The sequence below is a fragment of the Suncus etruscus genome, chromosome 10, assembly GCF_024139225.1.
Source record: "Suncus etruscus isolate mSunEtr1 chromosome 10, mSunEtr1.pri.cur, whole genome shotgun sequence".
NCBI lineage: Eukaryota > Metazoa > Chordata > Mammalia > Eulipotyphla > Soricidae > Suncus > Suncus etruscus.
This window is the reverse complement of record NC_064857.1, coordinates 49228754-49250042: the sequence shown is the minus strand read 5'-3', so window position 1 is coordinate 49250042 and position 21289 is coordinate 49228754. Positions and strand designations below refer to the sequence as shown.

Below are 21289 nucleotides of genomic sequence, written 5' to 3'. Positions count from 1 at the left end.
ATATATACAGGGATGAGCAGCTCCACAGGTAAAATCATTGCAAATGACCCAAGAGCAGTGCACAGTCCCACACATTCAAGCTTCAGCTAAACTTGACTTCAAAGCACTAAGGAAATGACCGGCCCCACAGTCACAGGTTCAGGCAAAAGAAAGTCCCCCACAGCCTGCAGAGAAGGTGCAGATCCCAAATACTACAAAGTAATAGCCCACAGCACCACTTGAGTCTTGAACCAAACCAGGACCAGGATGGGAAATGAGCCAGTGGTCACCTGGCTAACTAGGCACTTTGAAGGGGATCCAGAGGAACCGCTAGAGCCTGTCAGGAACCAATTTCTTGATCCCAGGACTAGTGTGGCTTAGAATCTGGGTTCAAATCTCCGACAACACATAGGGTCCCTGGCACCACCAAGGGTCACTGCTGAGCACTAAGCCAGGAGTTGCCCAGGCACCACAAGGTGTGGTTCAGAAATAAAAGCAAAGGCCAGAAACTTCTGCAGTGTTCTCTCGGCACTGTAAGCACCAATAGGTGGAATGGTTCTTGAGGAGATGATTGAGATCACACAGAACCCCCACACTGCTGCCTGGCTGCTGTGAAGGTCCCAGCCTTCAGAAGCTGGACCTTCCAGTGGTCAGGGTGCTGAGAAATCAGCAATCAGGGGAAGGTGGTCAGGGGAAGGGGGGGCAAACCTTAATGGGTAGGAGCAGGGCGGGAGCAGAAAAGCAGCTCTGCACCTGCTTCCAGGAGAAGGGTCTGAGGCACAAATTCTCTCTCTCCTCTCTCTCTCTCAAATTCTTTCCTCTCTCCTCTCTCAAATTCTCTCTTCTCTCTCTAATTCTCTCTCTTCTCTCTTCTCTCAAATTCTCTCTTCTCTCTCTCAAATTCTCTCTCAAATTCTCTCTCTCTCAAATTCTCTCTCTCAAATTCTCTCTCTCAAATTCTCTCTCTCAAATTCTCTCTCTCTCTCTCTCTCTCTCTCTCTCTCTCTCTCTCTCTCTCTCTCTCTGTCTGTCTGTCTCTATCTCTCTCAGGTCATAGGCCTCAGGTCATAGGCCTCACCCCCTAGATTCCCCAGGCCTCAGGGCAGTAGACAGGGGATCAGTGCTAAAGAGCAAATAGGGAGGGGCCGGGCGGTGGCGCTGGAGGTAAGGTGCCTGCCTTGCCTGCGCTAGCCTAGGACGGACCGCGGTTCGATCCCCGGCATCCCATATGGTCCCCCAAGAAGCCAGGAGCAACTTCTGAGCGCATAGCCAGGAGTAACCCCTGAGCGTCACAGGGTGTGGCCCAAAAAAAACCAAAAAAAAAAAAAAAAAGAGCAAATAGGGTCCTGAGCTCCCCAACCACCCTGTGTCTCCAGTCTCAGCCCCCACATCTGGCATCAGCCCCTCTCCCGTCCCTGCCCTGCCCCCCCAACTCTGGAGCTGGAGCCCTGGAACCCTATGATTGCTGGGGCAGTCTTGTGAGCACCCCACATCTTGAAGCTTGGCCCCAGGGTCCCTGACCAGCCTGTAGTGCCTGTCATATGTGCCTGGAGAAGCTCAGGCTCCCTAGTGGGCTGGACATGCTGCAGCCATACGGCCAATGGGTAATATAGCCCAGCAGGCACAGGAACAGAGGATGGACAGTGCCCTCAGGTCACCACTACTGCATGAGTCCAAGCCTGGAGGGCACAGAAGCTATGGGGTTTTCTCATTCCAAAATTTAAATCCAGTTTTCAGCTGCCCACTTCTCTGGCGCTGGTGGCAGCCCCACCCAGAGGTGGGAACACTGGAGCTGGGCTGATAACGCAGAGCATGCTGACACCTTTGTGGGCAAGCTCCCCGGAGGCTCCCCCTTTTCTTGGGTCTGTAACCAACATCCAAGATACAAACCTCTAAAATCAAGAGCCATCAGTGGCCACAACAGCGCTATCCACAGGGGGGTGGGGGGACACTGAGAGGCGGTGGGAGGGAGCTTGGCTTGCTTCTGGAGAATCTTCAGCAAATGCACACAAGTCCCTAGGTGGGGACAGCACCTCTGGATGCTGAGTGCTCAGGAGCCCTCTCCCAGGCAGGGACCATCTCTCTATACCCAGCCAAGAGACAAGAGACCACCTCCCACCTCTAGAGAAGTCCCAGCACAAGAACAGAATCCTAAAGGTGGGGGAGGGGCAGGGGACCACCAAGTGGCAGTCATGGCCAGGAAAACAAACTAGCAAATAAAATTTTTTTGTTTTGTTTTGGTTTTTGGGCCACACCCGGCGGTGTTCAGGGGTTACTTTGGTTTCTGGGCCACACCCGGCGGTGTTCAGGGGTTACTCCTGGCTGTCTGCTCAGAAATAGCTCCTGGCAGGCACGGGGGACCATATGGGACACCGGGATTTGAACCAACCACCTTTGGTCCTGGATTGGCTGCTTGCAAGGCAAACGCCGCTGTCAAACTAGCAAATTTAAGAACTGCCTTTCTAGGATCATTCCCTCTCAAAGCTTCCTTTCATTTAGGATTTAATGGAATAATTAAAGAAGTTAGACTCAAAATTAAAGAAGTCAGATTTTACAGTTTTGCAAAGTGTTAGGATCCCCTGTGAGCAAAGACAAAGATGCCCATTTGCCAAGTTGTACACACATGGGGAGGAAGACATGAGACACCTCCCTCCCCTCCTGGGGAAGAAGTCACAATCTAGAAGAACAAAGGAGCTCAGCTGGGCCCCAGGGAGAGAAGAAATCACTTGCTACAACATGCTCTATGCTCCACAGTAGATCACCCTCCCCAGGCATTCATCCCTCTACTCATTCTACTCATAGAGTGACTCTCTGCAGATGCCCCTGCCAGGCCAGGACTACTCATGGAGCAGGAACTTCTTCAGGGGGACAGGCAGTGGCAGTGCTGGAATGAGGTGGAGGCGGGTCTTGCCCAGGGCTCTTCTCACAGCCATGCGGCTCAGGTTCAGCAAGCTTCGGGGGATACCTAGGAACAGAAGGGGACACAAGAAGGAGTTAACTCCTAGGGAGGAGGTCCAGCGTCTACATCTCTGGGCCCCAACTTCTGCCCAGGGGACATAATGAATGTGTAGGAAGCTGACCCCTGCTCTAGCCAGGCTGAACATAGCCATTCTGTCCAGGGTTCAACATCATCACTGAACTAACCAGCTAGCATCTGAGGAGCACAGCTTGATGTCTGCTCCAGGAGGCTGAACAATACTATGCCCCTGTTCCACAAGTTCCATGAGAGGGAGATGAGGGAAAGACCCCAAGGGTCAGTGTGGGCAGGCACAGAGGGAGAAGGGTGGGCCGGGCCAGAGAGGCTGGCAAACTCAGGGAGAGACAAGCTGTGTCCGGGTAGGAGGGTGACAGTCTGCAATGAGGCCATAACAGGTGGGGCAAAAGTAGGTGAAGGTGACCTAATGGAGAGGACTGATGGGCTGTAGGGGTCCCAGGGAAAGCCACACCAAGCCACGGGTTGGCCTGGGGCTTTTAGACACTCAGGCTGTTCTTGGGTCATTCTGGAAACTCCAATCCTCAGTGGACATTTGAGGGGAGGAGAGGGGAGAGATGAGGAAGGGAGGGGAGAAGAAAGAAGAGGCAGGGAAGGGAGGGGAGAGGAGTGGTGAGAAGGGGAAGGGAGGGGAGAGGAGGGGAGGAAAGGAGAGCAGAGGGGAGAGGAAGAGAAGGGAGAGGAAGGAAGGGGAAGGGAGGGGAGGGGAGGGGAGAGGAAAAGGGGAATGGAGGGGAGGGGAGAGGAAGAGAAGGGAGAGGAAGGAAGGGGAGGGGAGGGGAGAGGAAGGGAGGGGAGAGGAAAAGGGGAATGGAGGGGAGGGGAGAGGAAGAGAAGGGAGAGGAAGGAAGGGGAGGGGAGAGGAAAAGGGGAGTGGAGGGGAGGGGAGAGGAGAAGGGGAGTTGAGGGGAGGGGAGGGGAAAAGGGGAGGAAAAGGGAGGGGAGAGAAGGGGAGGGGAGAGAAGAGGGGAGGAGAGGGGAGGAGAGGGTAAGGGAGAAGAGAGAAAACTGCTCAGACACACACAAATGAGGGACTACTCACTTCTTGCCTTCTTAAAGACCTGCAGGGCCTCGGGGTCCACCTTCTTTCTGCCCCTCAATTCAGGGTCCAGAGTGTCCAACTTGACCAGGCTGAGGTTGGCACCGAAGTCCACGAGCAGGCGGACGAAGGCAGCTGAGCAGCCATGCTGCAGAACAGCTTCCATGACACAGCCTGGGGTGTTCCGGGGGAAGCTCTGTGTGTTCAAAGGCCCACTGCAGTTGAAGTCAGGGTTTGCCCCAGCCTGGAGGAGCAACTTGAAGCACTGCAGGTTGTGGTAGGCTGCGCTGATGTACAGGGGGCAGACCACCAGAGAGGTGAGGCGCCGGGACAAAGAGGGCTGGAGGTCGGAGGACAGGTGGTGGTTGACATCCACGTCAGCCCCAAACCTAGGAGGAAGAGGGGGAAAAAATCAGTTCGTAGCTCCTGGTACCCACAGAAACAGCAGCACTCAGTGAGCCCCAGGGACCCTCAAGTCTCACAGGTCCTAGTAGCCTCTGTCTACTAGGGAGAGAGAGCAGGAAATGCCGAGTTATCACACTAATCCATGAGGACTTGGGCAGGACCCAGCACAAGGCTGAGCTGGATGTAGCTGAGAAGACAAAGGTCCGTGAAGAATTCTTTCAAAGCCTGAAAGCTGCGGACCCCAATCTATGCGACTTCAGAGCAAACGAAAAAGAAATCTTCTAAAATTATCTTAGGGACCTCTTAAGAGAGCTAATACAGCAGGCAGGGTGCTTGCCTTGCACACGACTGACCCAGGTTCAATCCCCAGCATCCCATATGGTCCCCCTGAGCACTTCCAGGTATGACCTAAAAAAAAATAATAATAATAATAAAATAAAAAAATTTTAAAAATCATCCAGCCCCACAGATTCACTCTGTTCTCAAAAGAAATAAACCAATCAGTGAAAAATCATGGATACATGGGCCATGAAGCTAAAAGGTGGCAATCTTGGGAAGAGACGGATGACCCTACGGATGCCACGCCTGCTGCACTCATCACCCATAATCACCATCACCACTTTACCTACTTTGCCACTATTCTACAACTCTCTGTAGACACACCAATCTGACCAAAACTCCAGATATGCCAGTATTGGGGATGATAGAGTAAGTACAGGCATCCTCCCTCCACCTTCTCATACTTCCAGAAGACCTGACAGCTGAAAACAAACACCACATCAGCAATAGTGCTTTAAATTCCTGGACACACAGACATATTTGTGGCCAAATGATGGCCCCATTTTTAACACTGTCTTCCCTGTAGGAACACACCAATTTAGACACCAATGTGTATCTGAAGCCACCTAATGTTCAGAAATAAATGAAGTATTAGAATGGTTAACTAGCAACAAGAGTTTACTAAACCTTCTGACAATGATTTAAAGACCTCGTTGGAGATACAAATTTTTAAAAATTTGCTTGTTGCTGTATTTCTTTTTTCTATTCTTTTTTAAATAATTTTGCTCTTATCTGAAAACAAATGTATTACAATCAACTAGCTATCTTCTCTTTAAATAAAGTAAATTAAAAAAAAATTTTTTTTGCTTTGTATACATGAGGCTCTGGATTTGATCCCTAATACCACATGCCCAGTATGGCACCTAGTTTAGAGAAAGAGGAAAATTGACACCATGAGCCCAGGGTCCTCCAGAAGCACCAGCATAGGCCTGTGTTGGACACAGCAGTGACATAGGCATTTGGGTCCTAGAAACAGTGGGAAAACCAAGCTGAGTTCTAGAGAATATTCCTCTTTCATAGAAGAAAGAAATCAAAAAAAAAAAAATGGTGGTTTAAGACATGCGCACCATCAAGAGACCATGATCTGACATAGTCGAAATTAATTCCTCAAGTAGAAGCCAGGAGCCAGTCACAGATGAATCAAGATGTAGGAACTCCCAACAGAAGCTGCCTTCTCCACTGGAGCCAATCTCTTGTTTGGGATGAAAGGCTGTCTTGCTAGCAGTGTTAGGCACCACCAGGACTACACACAGCAATAACTGGAAGGCCATACAGTTTGAGGATCAAACTTTAACTCTCACCCACCTAATCTTTAAACAACTTCCCAGCAGAACTTTTGGATCCCTGTAAGAGATCCATCCTTGTGACCATCCCCAGGGGTGCTAACTACTCTCTACCAGGTCAGCATCATATACCAGTCCAGGTCCCTTTCCTCCAGGCAGGAGCAGACAGGTCAGACACCCCAGCCCAGAGATCTGACCAAAAAGGAGCCAGCCCGTGTCTGAGGAGGCAGTGTAGATGGCCACATGTGGAGATGAGGCCACAAAAGGGAGGGTGTTGACCAAGCCAGAGGTCTGAGAACACCAGCAGTACAGAGAAAGAGGAAAGCAGAAAAAAGGGAACTGGATCTGGACAGTGGGAAAGCCCACTGACAGGGAGCACCCCAAGCATCCTGGTCATGGTTTACAAACACCATTTTCTGAAGAAGGAACCAAGACTGGTCAGCAAAATTACCAATCCCAGGGCAGAGAATGAGCCTGAAGTGCAAGCCAGCTCAAGATTGAGGAGACCCCTCAGGGAAAGCCCAACAACCCACAGAGGCCTCACAGCTCAGAGGTCTAGAGGGGAAAGAAGATAGGAAGTGTTGGGAAGACATCACAGGGCACTGGGGCCCATTTCCAGGCACTGTCTCTGGTCTCTACACTTCTCAGAGTCCAAGGCTGGAGGACATGCAGACCAAGATAGTGTGCACACTCTGAACAAGAACTGAGTGCTGAAAGGGGATAAAGTGATATGCATAGTATCCCTTAATTAGCAATAGTGCAAACCACAGTATCAATCAAGAAGAAAGAGGAGAGATCAAATGCCTTTCCCAGAAGCATGCAGTGGAGGATGGGTAGGAGGGAAACTGGGGACATTGGTGGCAGAAAATGTGTACTGGTAAGGGGTAGTGTACATTCTATAATGGGGACTCAACTGTGAACAAATTTGCAACCACAATGATTAAACAAATTATTATAAAAAGAAAAATGGTGTGTTCATGTAACTAGTGTCCCACAGGGAATTCAACATCTCAGATACTACAGAGGCAAGTGTTACATCACAACATTCAGGGGTGGGGTGCATTTACAGCAGCTACCCAGCAAACAGCCCATCCAGGAACAAGAAGCAGAATCCTTCACGATCTCTGATTTGGGGCGATCAGCTGGAAAAGTCAGCACTCTAGAGTTCCTCTCACATACACTGGCCAGGATCCAGTTCATTTTCCAGAATTCCCAACTTCAATCTTGCTGGCAAGGAGCCAGTGGAATAACTCAATAAATTGACCCAAAGCTGCACTTACACACACTGCTCCCTGCCTTCACTTAAAAAGCAGCAATGCGGGCCCGGAGAGATAGCACAGTGGCGTTTGCCTTGCAAGCAGCCGATCCAGGACCAAAGGTGGTTGGTTCGAATCCCGGTGTCCCATATGGTCCCCCGTGCCTGCCAGGAGCTATTTCTGAGCAGACAGCCAGGAGTAAACCCTGAGCACCAAAGCAGCAATGCAAACCTCGGGTACAGGTGGAGGCACCAAGGAGCTGCCAGTCACTGGCCTGTGCCAATCCCACTGCAGGCTCCAACTCTAGGAGACAGAGCACAGGATCTAAGCTCCAGGAAGGAACAAGGTAAATAAATAGCCTCCCAGAAGGACCCAGGCCTTCTGCATGTCCAGCTGTGACTCAATCACAGAACTACACATGTGCCTGGTGGAAATACCAAAGGAACTTCCAGGCCTGTATGAAAATCCACTCCTCCCCAAATTTCTAAGTAATGACTTGCTGTTGTGCTTTCTTCTAAATAAAACCATGTTTTACTCACTTCTGACACTGTACAGTACATGATGGCTCAAAATGAACAGACTAGCAAATATTAAAGAAAAAAAAAAGATCTTGAGGCCAGAATGATAGGACTGTGGAGAGAGCACTTGCCTTGCACATGACTGGCCCAGATTTGATCTCCAGCATCAATATGGTCCCCCAACACTGCCAGGAGTAACTGCTAAGTACAGAGCATGAGTAAGCCCTAAACACAGCTGGGTGTGGCCCCCCAAGAAAAACAAAAGAAGCCACTCTGACACAGTAATATCACCTTTACTGAACAATGCCACCTGGCTTCTACTCATGCCCACAGCCAATCCACAGCCACTTCTTCTAGAGACGTTGGGATGGGATCAGCAACTTTTTTCCGTTCTGGTCAGGGGAGCCCCAAGTCACTTTACCATCCCCACAGTCTTTACCAGGCCCCACAACATCAGGAAACACTCTCATCTGCAATACCCCTCCCCAGCCCTGATGAACAGAGCTGCAATCAATAGATTTGCAGCAATCTGCTGAAAATTAAAATCTGGTGTAAAGGAGCCAATTCCACCAGGTACTGTGGGTTTGCTCATGGAGAGCAGTCTCACTATTAATGGATTTCTGTTCACACAGAGATAATAGATTCTGATCATGTGGGGAAAACATAACTGTTATTTCCGTGCCTCCTGTCTGGACTTTTGAGGAGAGAGAGAGCATTGTCCAGCTTCTGTTACTTCCTTTTATAATGCCTGACCATTCTGATCATCCTAGGATTAAAGTCTTTAATGGTACTAACCCCTATGCCTCTGCTAATCCTTGGTGGCCTTTACTCTAAACTTACAAAGACAGAATGCCCACTGTTAACCCTTGAGATTCATGGCAAGAAATTTAAAGGTATGTTTGACACAGGTGCAGATGTTTCTATCATCTTGAAACACAGGCTCCATAATTGGGCTTTGCAGGAAATACCTTATGGCCTAGAAGGAATAGATGCTCTGCCTTCCCCCTCTCAGTTCTAGATAACTAAAATGCATTGACCCTGAAAGACAGACATTTTTCTGCCATATGTAGCTCCCATTTCTCTGAATCTATGGGGCCAAGATCTACACAATCAACATAGTGCTGAGTACCATAACCCTCGCCCAGCACCTCCCTGGCCACTATTTCAGAGGTTTTGCCTTTTATATTGGAGCTGCTGCAGTTCAGCACCCACCACCCCTCTGCATTGGGTAGAAATCCCATGTTCCTCTATGGAAGCTGCAGTGGCCCCTCAATAACACAAAATTAAAGGAGCTTAATAGGCTTGGTAGAGAAATAGCTTTAACTAAGAAATACCAAAACCTAATTTTCATAATGAAACTCTCCTGTTTTTGTATACAAAACAAGTTGGACAAATGGCAGCTGTTAATTGACTTCAGAAATGTTAATTCTGAGCCCATGCCCAGACCCTCCCTAAGGAGCCGAGTGGGGAATGGGGAAAGCCTAGGGTACCTTCAAGCTCTGCCAAGGGACCCACCTCGCTGGCTTGCCCAGGCATGTGACCCGGGGAAGCCCTGGAGATCTGGAGCAAGACGGTAGAGGGGTGCTGGGGTCACCCAAGTCCCACACCCCCCTAGGCCTTGTTAAGAAGGCCTCTGGCATGGCGGAGGCCTGCCGAACCCCATGCTGCTAGAGCCTCCCAGCTCCCAGGAAGGAAAGAGATCCTTCAAAAAGCTGGGAGGCCGGAAGTTCAGAGCCCACTCCCAGACCCTCCCTAAGGAGCCGAGTGGGTAATGGGGGAAAGCCTAGGGTAACTTCAAGCTCCGCCAAGGGACCCACCTTGCTGGCTTGCCCAGGCATGTGGCCCGGGAATGTCCTGGAGATCTGGAGCAAGGCAGTAGAGGGGTGCTGGGGTCTCTGAACTTCCGGCCTCCCAGCTTCTTGAAGGATCTCTTTCCTTCCTGGGAGCCGGGAGGCTCTAGCAGCATGGGGTTCGGCAGGCCTCCGCCATGCCAGAGGCCTTCTTAACCAGGCCTAGGGGTGGTGCGGGACTTGGGTGACCCCAGTACCCCTCTACCGCCTTGCTCCAGATCTCCAGGGCTTCCCCGGGCCACATGCCTGAGCAAGCCAGCGAGGTGGGTCCCTTGGCGGAGCTTGAAGGTACCCTAGGCTTTCCCCCATTCCCCACTCGGCTCCTTAGGGAGGGTCTGAGTGTGGGCTCTGAACCTCCAGCCTCCCAGCTTTTTGAAGCAGTCACTGGTAATCTCTTACCAGTCTATATTTTCAAGATACATTAGTAGTACTGACTATTATTGAATTATATTTTTATGCATGCAGAATGTCCATTTTGTACTCTGCTCTTTCTCACACCCCTACAAAAGATCATTTTTCTCTTTAACTCTCTCACCCCCTATCATCATTACTCTATATTTACCCTTTTTAACTTAAGTACTGTAGAGTCCTAAGTCACAGACCAAAGTAGTGTGCCCTGGAGTTAACACACACATACCCCCCACTATTCCAAAAGGCATAAAAAAGGACACGTGGGCTGGAGAGATAGCATGGAGGTAAGGCGTTTGCCTTTCATGCAGGAGGTCATCGGTTCGAATCCCAGCATCCCATATGGTCTCCTGTGCCTGCCAGGAGCAATTTCTGAGCATGGAGCCAGGAGTAACCCCTGAGCACTGCCGGGTGTGACTCAAAAACCACAAAAAAAAAAAAAAAAAAAAAAAAAAGGACACGTATGTCTTTTCAACATTTTATGTGTGTTTTCTTTGATGGCTATAACTCTTGCTGAATATTTTCTTATATAGTGACGATTCCCACCCCCTTTTTTTTTTTATCTTTTCTTCTCTTTGTGAACTGTTCAATAGGGAATTTGGTGAAAGAGTCCCTCAGTTTACTGCTTATGTTTGAACCAAGTCATGGGTATTGTTGGACGTGTTCTTACACTTCCATATACTCTGATAACGCCACGTGGCTTTATTTCTTGTTTGCATAGGCACATTAAAACGGGAAAATACTATACATACAAATAAGTTCTTATCTAATAGAGATGAGAACACACAAATCTTGTAGTGCAATGGCACCTTAGACCCTGAACATTGACATAAAGACCTGGCATGGGCCTCAGAAGAATGGGCATTCTCCATTCACCCCTGATCTAGGGAAGACATCTACGAAACATCCAAGGTTGTCTATAACATCACCTGGAGGCAATCCTCTACCAGGGAAGACCCTACCGCTGCTCGACATCGATCTACTCACAAGAGACTTCCCTTAACACTGAGAAGACTTCACAACAATGACCTGCTTACTGGACAGGGCTTTCTGTATTGCTGCTTATTTGTGAGGTGAAACTAGAGGATACTCCACACCAGCCTGACTTTGATGTAGGATGTGCAGATTCCAGGATCTTTAATACAGAAACCTGATGCCAACAATAGAGACTGTGTGAAAAATAAAACTGTATTGGCACTACAGACAATGACTTGGATTGAATAAACTAATTTGCCTGGAGCCTAGAGTTGGTCTTGTGCCAGGAAAAATCAGGGGTAGGGTCTTCTTGTATTTAGACCAAGGCTTATCCTTTCCATGTCCCCATATTTTGGTGGGCCTATGCAAACAATATTTGCCACTCTAACACCGTTTTTACTGTGCTCTTTTGACTCTAACCCTTAAAAAAAAAAAACCTCTTAAACTTTTGATGGTAACTTAAACTAATATGCATGTGCATGAAAATATAAAAAAATACTATGCCTTCAATGTTTAAGGAGTCACATAAATCTCATGGCTTTAGATTGCTTTGTGTACTGCTAAGAAATGTTATAATGTACTACAATCTAGGGACTTGTGGACAAAGTAATTGTACATGGGTTCTGCCTTATTTTTCTTAATGTTCTTTGACTGTAAGTTCAATATTTAGGCGTCAGCAAGGGGATTTCTTCTGAGAACTCTGTTTATGAGCGATTATCCTTCCACTGTAATTTTACTTTGTCCTCTTTGCATCACTGTTCTCATAATTAAAATAAAAAAGAAAAAGAAAAAGAAAATGTTAATTCTACTATCCCCACCGTGCTTTACAACTAGGTCTGCCCACCCCAGCAGCAATACCTAGAGAATGGCCAGTGGTGGTGATAAACCTAAAAGACTGCTTTTATAATATCCCCCATATACCCTGAGGGTCACAAGCACTTTGCATTGTCCATTCCCTCTCTTAACAATAAGGCGCCTTGGGGCCGGAGAGGTAGCCTGGAGGTAGGGCATTTACCTCACAGGCAAAAGGACAGTGGTTCGAATCCCGGCTGCCAGGAGCAATTTCTGAGCCAAGAGCCAGGAGTAACCCCTCCCTCCCCCCAAAAAAAAGACAAGGACAGCTTGGCAGATAGGCCAAAGCTTCAGAAATTGGAAACTGTGAGAGTGTACATTACTAAACAGGAGGAAAGTACTCATGCCAAAGGTTTGAGCAAAAAGTAAAGCAAAATCAAGGAAAATGTAAGAAAGGTAGAGAGGGAAGTTACTGAAGCAGCAACAATAAGTAATAAGCAATAAGCTGTATAATAAGCAATAAGCTGCCCACACTGACCTGAGCAGCTCCTGCAGAAGGTCAGCCCTGCCTACCCGCACAGTGTGGTGCACAGGTGTGCTGCAGTGGTGCCGGCTGCCATTGGGGTCAGCACCGGCCTCCAGCAGGAGCCGTGTGCTCTCCAGGTGCCCGTTCACCACAGCCATGTACAGCGCTGTCTGGCCCTTCACGTCCACCAGGTCCACCTCGGCCCCCTTCCGGATCAGGAGGTCCACACAGCTGCCATGGCCTGCAGTGGCGGCGATGCGCAGGGGCGTGCAGGGGAGCCAGCCACCTTGCCACATGGACTTCTCGTTGATTCGGCTGAGAGACAGGAAATTAAGGGGTGATGGGAGGAACCCCAGGACACAACTGAGAAATGGGGTCAGGCAATGAGGAATGAGGGGCCCTGAGAATATGACTCAGATGGGGGGCAGGGGAAGGGGAAGGGACCTCCAAGGGTATGACCAAGACAGGAAGCCAGTGGATGAGGGGGAGGGACCCCAGAGAGGATGGCTGAAAGACAAGAGGCCAAGTGGTGAAGATGAGGGACACTTGCGGTTATGACTAAAGCAGGGAACCAGGTAGTGAGGGGTGAGGAACCCCCAAGGATATGGCTGAGATGGGGAACCACAGGATGAGGGAGGGACCCCAGAAAGTATGCTTGAGATGAAGAACTAGGGAATGACAAGGGTAGGATTCCTGAAGGGACCCCTGAAGCTATGGCTGAGACTAGGAGCCAAACACTGAATGAGGGGTGAGACCCCGGATAATGTACCCTGGGTTCCCATACTCCCTGTCTAATAGGATGGCACAGCAAAAAGGCTGAGGCACAAGCAGGAGACAGAGCCTCCCAGGCAGGGCCTCCCCCATGCAGGCTCCTCCCACCAGGCCCACCAGCAAAAGCCTCGAGGCACAGCAGATGGTCTCTTTGCTCTGCTACAGTCACCCAGACTTGCCCCAGCACTTCCCCAGCCACACTGACAACCCAACAGTCCCAGCTCCTTCAATTGTGCCCTCGCCAAGGAACACTCCCAGGACTTGTCAGAAACAGTGGCAAAATCTAGAGTGGGAATCAGGAGGCAGCCTGAGCACAGGAAGGAAGGACAAGGGCCAGGGTGAGGTGGGTTGGTGAGGGAGCAGCACCCTGCTTCCCACTGTGTAGTCTGTCGCTGGCAGGTGCAGGCTCTCCTGGCTGGTCAACCACATCAGACTCCAGTGTGCCCCATCTGACTGACATTCAGCACCCCCGGCCCTCAGCCAACCCTTACTGCAGTTTGGAGCTTTGTCCAAGCTCCAGTCTGCTCAAATGGCCAATGTTCACATAACGGCACTTAGAAGAGGAATCTGCATTTCCCCACAGCGGTGGAACAGCCTCTGGAAGCCTCAACAGCCCGGATGCAGCACTTCCATTCTAGGCCTGAGTGGGCAGCCAGGTCCTCCCAAGACATGGGGTAGGTACTTGGGGTTCAGTCACAGGGCAGGACCAGGCTCTATGGACAGGGGAAGCAGTGTCAGACACACTGTGAGAGAACTGGCTCTGGGTGGTGAGCAGACAAAAATGACAACCTAAAGGACGAGGCCTTTAGGAACAGTAGGAACAGACCCCTCCTGGAGAGGGCGCAGCTCACCTCCGGTAGTGCTCATCCTGCAGCAGGCTGCTCAGGGCCTGCACATTCCCTTCGTGGGCTGCATCATGGAGCCGTGTATCTTCACAGTGCTCCAGTGGCTGGTCACAGAACTGCTCTCTCAGCCACTCCTTCAGGTTGGAACCTGCACTGGAACAGAGGGAGCAACTATCAGCTCAGGGCACAGGGCCCACTGAAGAGTAGGAGAGTATCCCACCACCACCCCAACCCTCCACAGCTCTGTGGGTACTTACACTCTCACAGACCTCTGGGCCAGAGCAGAGGGCAATCAATAAGAAGGATGCAAATTACCTGGTTCGATCCCTACACCCATTGGGTTCCCCAAGCCAGCTAAAAGTGATCCTTGAGCACAGAGCAAGGAATTAAACCCTGAACACACGGGATATGGCCCCCCCAAAAAAAGATTCCTTTGTTTCTAGCACACTCTTGATAGCAAGTCTATCAAGAATCATATTTAAGGGCCAGAGTGATTGCACAGCGGTAAAGTGTTTGCCCTGCACTCGGAGATCCGAGACAGACCCATGTTTGACCCAACATACCAGAAGCAATTTATGAGCTAAGAGCCAGGAGTAACCCCTGAGTGCCATGTGTCATGAACCAGATGTAAGGGTGCTGATGTTAAAGAAATGATTAGCAAAGTGAAATTAAGCACATGTCCAAAATAAAATGACTCTGCCTCAATACTGTGAAAATATGCAATGGTCTCCTATGGACAAAAATATACTTAAATACCAGGGACAGAACAACGTGTTCGTATGCATGAAACCCAGACCATATGACCTCCTTAGTGCCCATGCCAGCCCATGCTGTCCCAGCTGTGGCCCCTGGAATTGGAGTGGGAATTGGAGTGGGGGAATGAAATAAAACAACACGCCAAAGAGATAGCATGGAGGTAGGGTGTTTGCCTTGCATGCAGAAGGATGATGGTTCAAATCCCAGCATCCCATATGGTCCCAAGCCTGCCAGGAGCAATTTCTGAGTGTAGAGCCAAGAGTAACCCCTAAGCACTGCTGGGTGTGACACCCAAAAAAATAATAAGTAGAACACTTGGATTTGAAAAACTATGATAAAATTTTATAAAATTCCGGGGACTGGAGATAGCATGGAAGAAAGGCATTTGCCTTGCCTGTAGAAGGACAGTGGTTCAAATCCCAGCATTCCATATGGTCCCCCGAGCCTGCCAGGAGCGATTTCTGAACGTAGAGCCAGGAATAACCCCTGAGTGCTGCCGGGTGTGACCCAAAAAAGACAAAAATGAAAAAAAAATTTTTAAATTTTTATAAAATTTCATATCAAACCCTGCCACTTATCTCTGTGCTGGTGCTACAAAGGCCACTGAAAAGTGAACACCAAAAGCTCAAATAGGAACAAGAACCATGCACATCGTCCATGAGAAGATACAATGCCAGGAAAACTGAAGCTGATCACTAAGACGTTCAACGAATTTCTCTGGGGGTCTGGTGTGTGTGTGTGTGTGTGTGTGTGTGTGTGTGTGTGTGTGTGTGTGTGTGTGTGTGTGTGTGTCTGGTGTGTGTGTGTGTGTGTGTGTGTTTTGGACCACACCCAGTAATGCTCAGAAGTCTGGTGTGTGTGTGTGTGTGTGTGTGTTTTGGACCACACCCAGTAATGCTCAGAAGTCTGGTGTGTGTGTGTGTGTGTGTGTGTGTGTGTGTGTGTTTTGGACCACACCCAGTAATGCTCAGAGGTTACTGGCGGGGATGTGGAGAGAAAAGAACTCTTATCCACTGCTGGTGGGAATGCCGTCTAGTCCAACCTTTATGGAAAGCGATATGGAGATTCCTCCAAAAACTGGAAATTGAGTTCCCATACGATCCAGCTATACCACTGCTAGGGATATACCCTAAGCACACAAAAATATAATACAAAAATCCCTTTCTCACGCCGATATTCATTGCAGCGTTATTTTCAATAGCCAGGCTCTGGAAACAACCAAGATGTCCTTCAACAGATGAATGGCTAAAGAAACTGTGGTACATATACACAATGGAATATTATGCAGCCGTCAGGAGAGATGAAGTCATGAAATTTTCCTATACATGGATGGATATTGAATCTATTATGCTGAGTGAAATAAGCCTGAGGGAGAGAGACACAGAATAGTCTCACTCATCTATGGGTTTTAAGAAAAATAAAAGACATTTTTGCAATAATTCTCAGAGACAAAAGAGATGAGGGCTGGAAGGTCCAGCTCACGACATGAAGCTCACCACAGAGTGATGAGTGTAGTTAGAGAAATAACTACATTGAGAACTATCCTAACAATGTGAATGAATGAGGGAAGTAGAAAGCCTGTCTAGAGTACAGGTGGGGGTTAGCTGGGGAAAAGGGAGAATTGGGACACTGGTGATGGGAATGTTGCACTGGTGAAGTGGGGTGTTCTTTACATGACTGAAACCCAACTACAGTCATATTTGTAATCAAGGAGTTTAAATATATTTAAAAAATGACAGTTGGTAGCACAAGTTGACAGTGCTCCTATGTGGTTTCTTCTGGCTATATAGTCATAGTTACAGTTTAAATAGCCAGGTCTTTAGCCCATGATATGAAGCTTACCACAAAGATTGGTGAGCAAAGTTAGATAAATAACTACATCAACAATTATCACAATAATGGTAGTGAGTGAAACAGAATGCCTGTCTTGAAGACAGGCAGGGGTGGGGGAGGAGAAGATGGGGGGCACTGGTGGTGGGAAGGTTGCTCTGGTGGAGGGTGTACCTTTTTTTAATGACTGAAACCCAACTACAAACATGTTTGTAATCATGGTGCTTAAATAAATATATTAATAATATATATCACAAAATGAAAAAAATCGTTCCTGGCAGGCTGGGGGACCACAGGGGATGCTGAGAATCAAACCAAGTCCGTCCCAGGTGGGCCACATGCAAGGCAAATGCCCTACCTGCTATGCTATCGTTCCAGCTCCTCTTCTTTTGTTTTTTTGGGCCACAACCAGATGTGAATGGGACTCATTCCTAGCTGGCTTGGAGGAACCATATGTGGTGTCAGGGATTAAACAGGGGTCAGCCAGACTCAAGGAAAGAATCCTAACTGCTGTACTATACATCTGGCCCCAAGAAGACCTTAGTATAAATACCTACTGTACTAACAAATTTTTTTGTTTTTGTTTTTGGGTCACACCCAGCAGCGCTTAGGGGTTACTACTGGCTCTGAACTCAGAAATCGCTACTTATAGGCTCAGGGGACCACATGGAATGCAGGGGATCGAACCTGGATCTGCCCTGGGTCATCCACATGCAAGGCAAACACCCTACGGCAGTGCTATCGCTCCAGCCCCAACAAGTAAATTTTAGGGCCAGAAAGATAGTCTAGGTAGGAGATACTTGTGAACCAGCATAACCCTGGCTTGAATCCCCAGCACCAAATATGGTCCCTTAAGCACCAGCCCGAGGGATCACACCAGTGCAGAGCCAGAATTAGGCCCTGAGTACTTGTGGGTGAAGCAAAAAATAAGCAAAAAATGTGTGAATAAGAAATTCAAATAATAGGGGCCGGGCGGTGGCGCTAAAGGTAAGGTGCCTGCCTTGCCAGCGCTAGCCTTGGACGGACCGCGGTTCGATCCCCCGGTGTCCCATATGGTCCCCCAAGCCAGGAGCAACTTCTGAGCGCATAGCCAGGAGTAACCCCTGAGCGTTACCGGGTGTGGCCCAAAAAACCAAAAAAAAAAAAAAAAAAAAGAAATTCAAATAATAAAGCAATTTCTATGAAAATGTAGAAAAACATTATCATTTTTTAAAATTCAAAATAATGGTCACCAGAAAAGAGACAGGTCAGAATATGAGAACACAGAGGCCTAGAGCACACGTCCTAAGCAGCTACATGGTGATCTCCCATTCCAGGCCATTGGTAGAAGTGAGGCCTGCAGAGGTACCCACTGTAAAACCAGGGAGCAGCCCGGGACAGACCCAATCCCACAGCAGGCACCCTGGCTCTGATCAACACCAGGATCATGAAACACTAGAGCTGGGTTTCTCTGGGCTCCTTTCCACCTAGACTGTGTTCCGCAGCCCAGGGGACAAGGCTTCAAGGCAAACTAGAACTTCACTCCATACTGTCTCCACCAGGCCTGAATTTAAGCGGGTGGATGTGTATGAGCTCAGGTGGCCCTAAAGCCATCTGCCCACCTGTGTAGATATGAACAGCTGTGTGCACATCCAGCTGTAAGCACATGAACGCCCAGTCCAGCAGTGTGCACATCCAGCTGTGAGCAAATGGCCAGTTCAGCTGTGCACACACCCAGCTGTGAGCACATGAACATGCAGTCCAGCTGTGTGCACATCCAGCTGTGAGCACATGAACGCCCAATCCAGCTGGGTGCAGTCCAGCTGTGCGTGCATGAAGGCCTCGTCCGGCTGTGTGCACATCCAGCTGTGGGCAAATGAATGCCCAGTCCAGTTATGTGCACGTCCAGCTGTGAACACACGAAGGCTCGGTCCAGCTGGTGCAGGTCCTGCAGTGTACATCCAGCTGTGAGCACATGCATGCCCAGTTCAGCTGTGCGCATGTCCAGCTGTGAGCACACGAAGGCCCAGTCCAGCTGGGGGCCAGCCCAGCGCCTAGCAGTGCCCAGTACTCCTGGGGCAGGGTTGCCATTGGGCTGAAGGCGCTTTCTAGACCCAAATCCCCTCAGAGCACGTCAGAAAGTCCGCCGGCGCGGGACCCCCACTCCACAGCCACTCGGACCCGGGCGGGGCAGGGCTAGGCAGTGGGTCTCCCCCAGCTGAGCCAAGGGTGGCCCTCTCGGGCCCTCCCGCAAGTCTCCAGCTGCCCTGGATCTCCAGGTGGCTTTTCCGGCTGCCCAGACCCCCAGAGCGGGATCCAGAAGCAGAAGGCGCGTTACCTGCGGGCCCCGCCCTGGCCCGCTCTGCGGGGCCGCCGCCCCCGGCCATGGCGCCCGGCCGGCCGCGCCTCGCCTCGCTTCGCCTCGCCTGGCCGGCCCCCTGAGGCCGAGCGAGCGACCACTTCCGGGTCACGACCTCCGTGGGAGCCCTTCGTGGGGCGCTTCCTGCGCGACTTCCGGCGGCCGCGCTCCGGCCTGGCGCGCTCGGGGGAGACCTCAGCCACCGGCCGGCCCGGCGCATGCGCATGCGCATGCGCGAGGCCGCGGGTTGATGCGGCTGGTGGCGCGCGGTGAAGGGTGCCCGAGGTGTTGCCGCGTTTTTTCTGCGTTTCTGGCGTGTGCTGGCCGGCGGGGCCCAGCAGAGCGCGTTTGTTTCCTGCGGGCTGGTGGAGCTTCCAGGAAAGGGCCCAGAGGCTGGCGGGATGACCTTCTCTGGCCCTTGCTAGGCTGCAGTTGCAGAGGGGCTACTGGCCGAGAGAGCCAGGGGCCCCCCACGCTGTCCTGGAGACTGGCCAGGGATCTAGGGAGCTCCTGGCCCTGCCCTGCCCTGCCCCAGCATGTTTGTCCTTGATAACCCCGGAGCTACCCTGGCACAAGCTCCTCCAGACCCACCCTTTGCGGCATCTCGAGCGATCACTTTGTGTGGCCGCAGATGGAGATGTTCAGGGAAGGGCTAAGTATGTCCGTCGGTGGGTCCTGCAGAGCCCATGTGAGGATCAGTCGTCCCACTATGTCCCGCAGACTCTGCTTCCAGCTGTTAACACCTGCACTCACTTTTCTTCGCCTTCTGGCCCTTTGGGAAGGGGAATGACAAGACACCCAGACAGTCAATTCCCCACAGGCACCGTTTTCCACAACAGCTCAGCAGAGAAACATGTTTGCCTTTGAGACTGAAATGATGTTGAGTTTCTGGGGGGTGGGCGCAGAGGTGAGGCGCCTACCCTGGCGTACAGCAGACCATGGTGCCATCCCAGTACCACACAGTCCCCTAAGCACAGAGCATGATCCCAAAGTATACAAACCCAAAAAGATATGGTTGACCTGAATGAAAGGCTGCTTCATAGAACTGCATCAGCAGCACAAGGACCCTGATGGAATGATGAGAAAAACTGAGGAGGGCACTTGTCTTGCAGGTGGCTTCCATCCCTGGCACCACAAAAATGCTGTATTGTGAAGGTAGCCTCAGGTTCAAGACCAGAACATTGGAGAGACACGTTTGGAAGCAAACGCTGATGCAGGGGATGGTACCCGGTTAATCCAAGACTGGATTACATGAGTGAAGTGAGAAGACAGAGGAGCAGAACCAAGAGGGCACAGGCCCGGACCTGAAGGGAGAGGTGCCTCTGCTGTTGCTTGTTGGGGGGGGGGGGCATGGTTGAGCCTGACTGCAGGCTCAATGCTAGGGCCTGGGGATTGGGTTTTATAAAGCTAGAGAGGGGCTACTTCCTGCACCCTGGAGGCTGGCCAGCTGTCCTATGGCCAGAGAGCTCCTACACTGCCACTCTTTGGGCAGAGCTCAAAGCTCCTCACCTAGCCGCAAAAGCCTGTGTGACCTTGTGGTGCTCTGCTTCTTTCCAGAGGGTTCCCTGGGGGCATGACCATCTCCTCTGCACTCCAGGGCATGCCCAGCTGCAAGGATGCTGCTGAGTATAGGCCCACAGCTGAGGAAAACTTGTTCCTGTGCCCACCCCAGGTGGCCAACCCTGAGGTGTCTGTCCTCCAGGTTCAAAGGCTGTGTGTGCTGCAGTCTTGAGACAATCTTGTTTTTCCTATGGAATTGGATTTTGTGCTGAAGACTTCCAACCTAAATCCATCCTATTTTTAAAGTAAACCTCTTTTCCTTCCAGTCCAGACCATAAGGGGCCATTAACAGAATGTTTTTTGAGCACAGAAACTAGGGATGGAGCACAGACCTCTGGCCCATGAATCTCATCCCATAAACAACATACACCAGCCATCACACCCACTAAGACACCAATAGAATGGACCAACAGAGGGGGGCCATCAGGCCTAGCTTAATCCAGGAGCTCAAAGTCTGGCCTCAGACTTACCCATGCTGACCTTCCTCTTATGCAACGACCTCTATAACTGTTCTCCTGAGTGACCTTTGACACAGGAATTGGGCTCTTAGCTCTGCGCCACAGGAAAAAGACATCTCTCCCCACATTACTAGCAACATAAGAATCTTTTAGGAACCTGTGCCTACCACTAGGACGTGCCAAACTAAGAGTTGGAGCCAGAGGAGTTCCCCAAAATAGATGGAACATGGAGAAGAGAAGGGGCCATCCAGTCCCAGAGCTCCCCTACCCGTAACCTTAAGAAAGCTCTTCTAGATTCAACTTCTCCTGATGTTTGAAGACAATGTGAGTTGATTTTACTATCCAAGATCAGGGGCAGAAAACAGTCCT

At 50.2% G+C, this 21289-nt stretch overlaps 1 protein-coding gene across 1 annotated transcript; it reads right to left on the bottom strand.

Annotated features, from left to right (window-relative positions):
• Nucleotides 1-2516: 2516 nt before the first annotated feature.
• Nucleotides 2517-19505, bottom strand: ASB1 (ankyrin repeat and SOCS box containing 1). The gene is made up of 6 exons (XM_049781635.1): nt 19494-19505; nt 18882-19273; nt 13985-14131; nt 12375-12677; nt 4014-4399; nt 2517-2944 (listed from the first exon to the last, which is right to left on the bottom strand). The coding sequence occupies exons 1-6, from the start codon at nt 19503-19505 to the stop codon at nt 2817-2819; spliced, it is 1368 nt and encodes a 455-aa protein (XP_049637592.1). The 3' UTR covers nt 2517-2816.
• Nucleotides 19506-21289: the final 1784 nt, after the last annotated feature.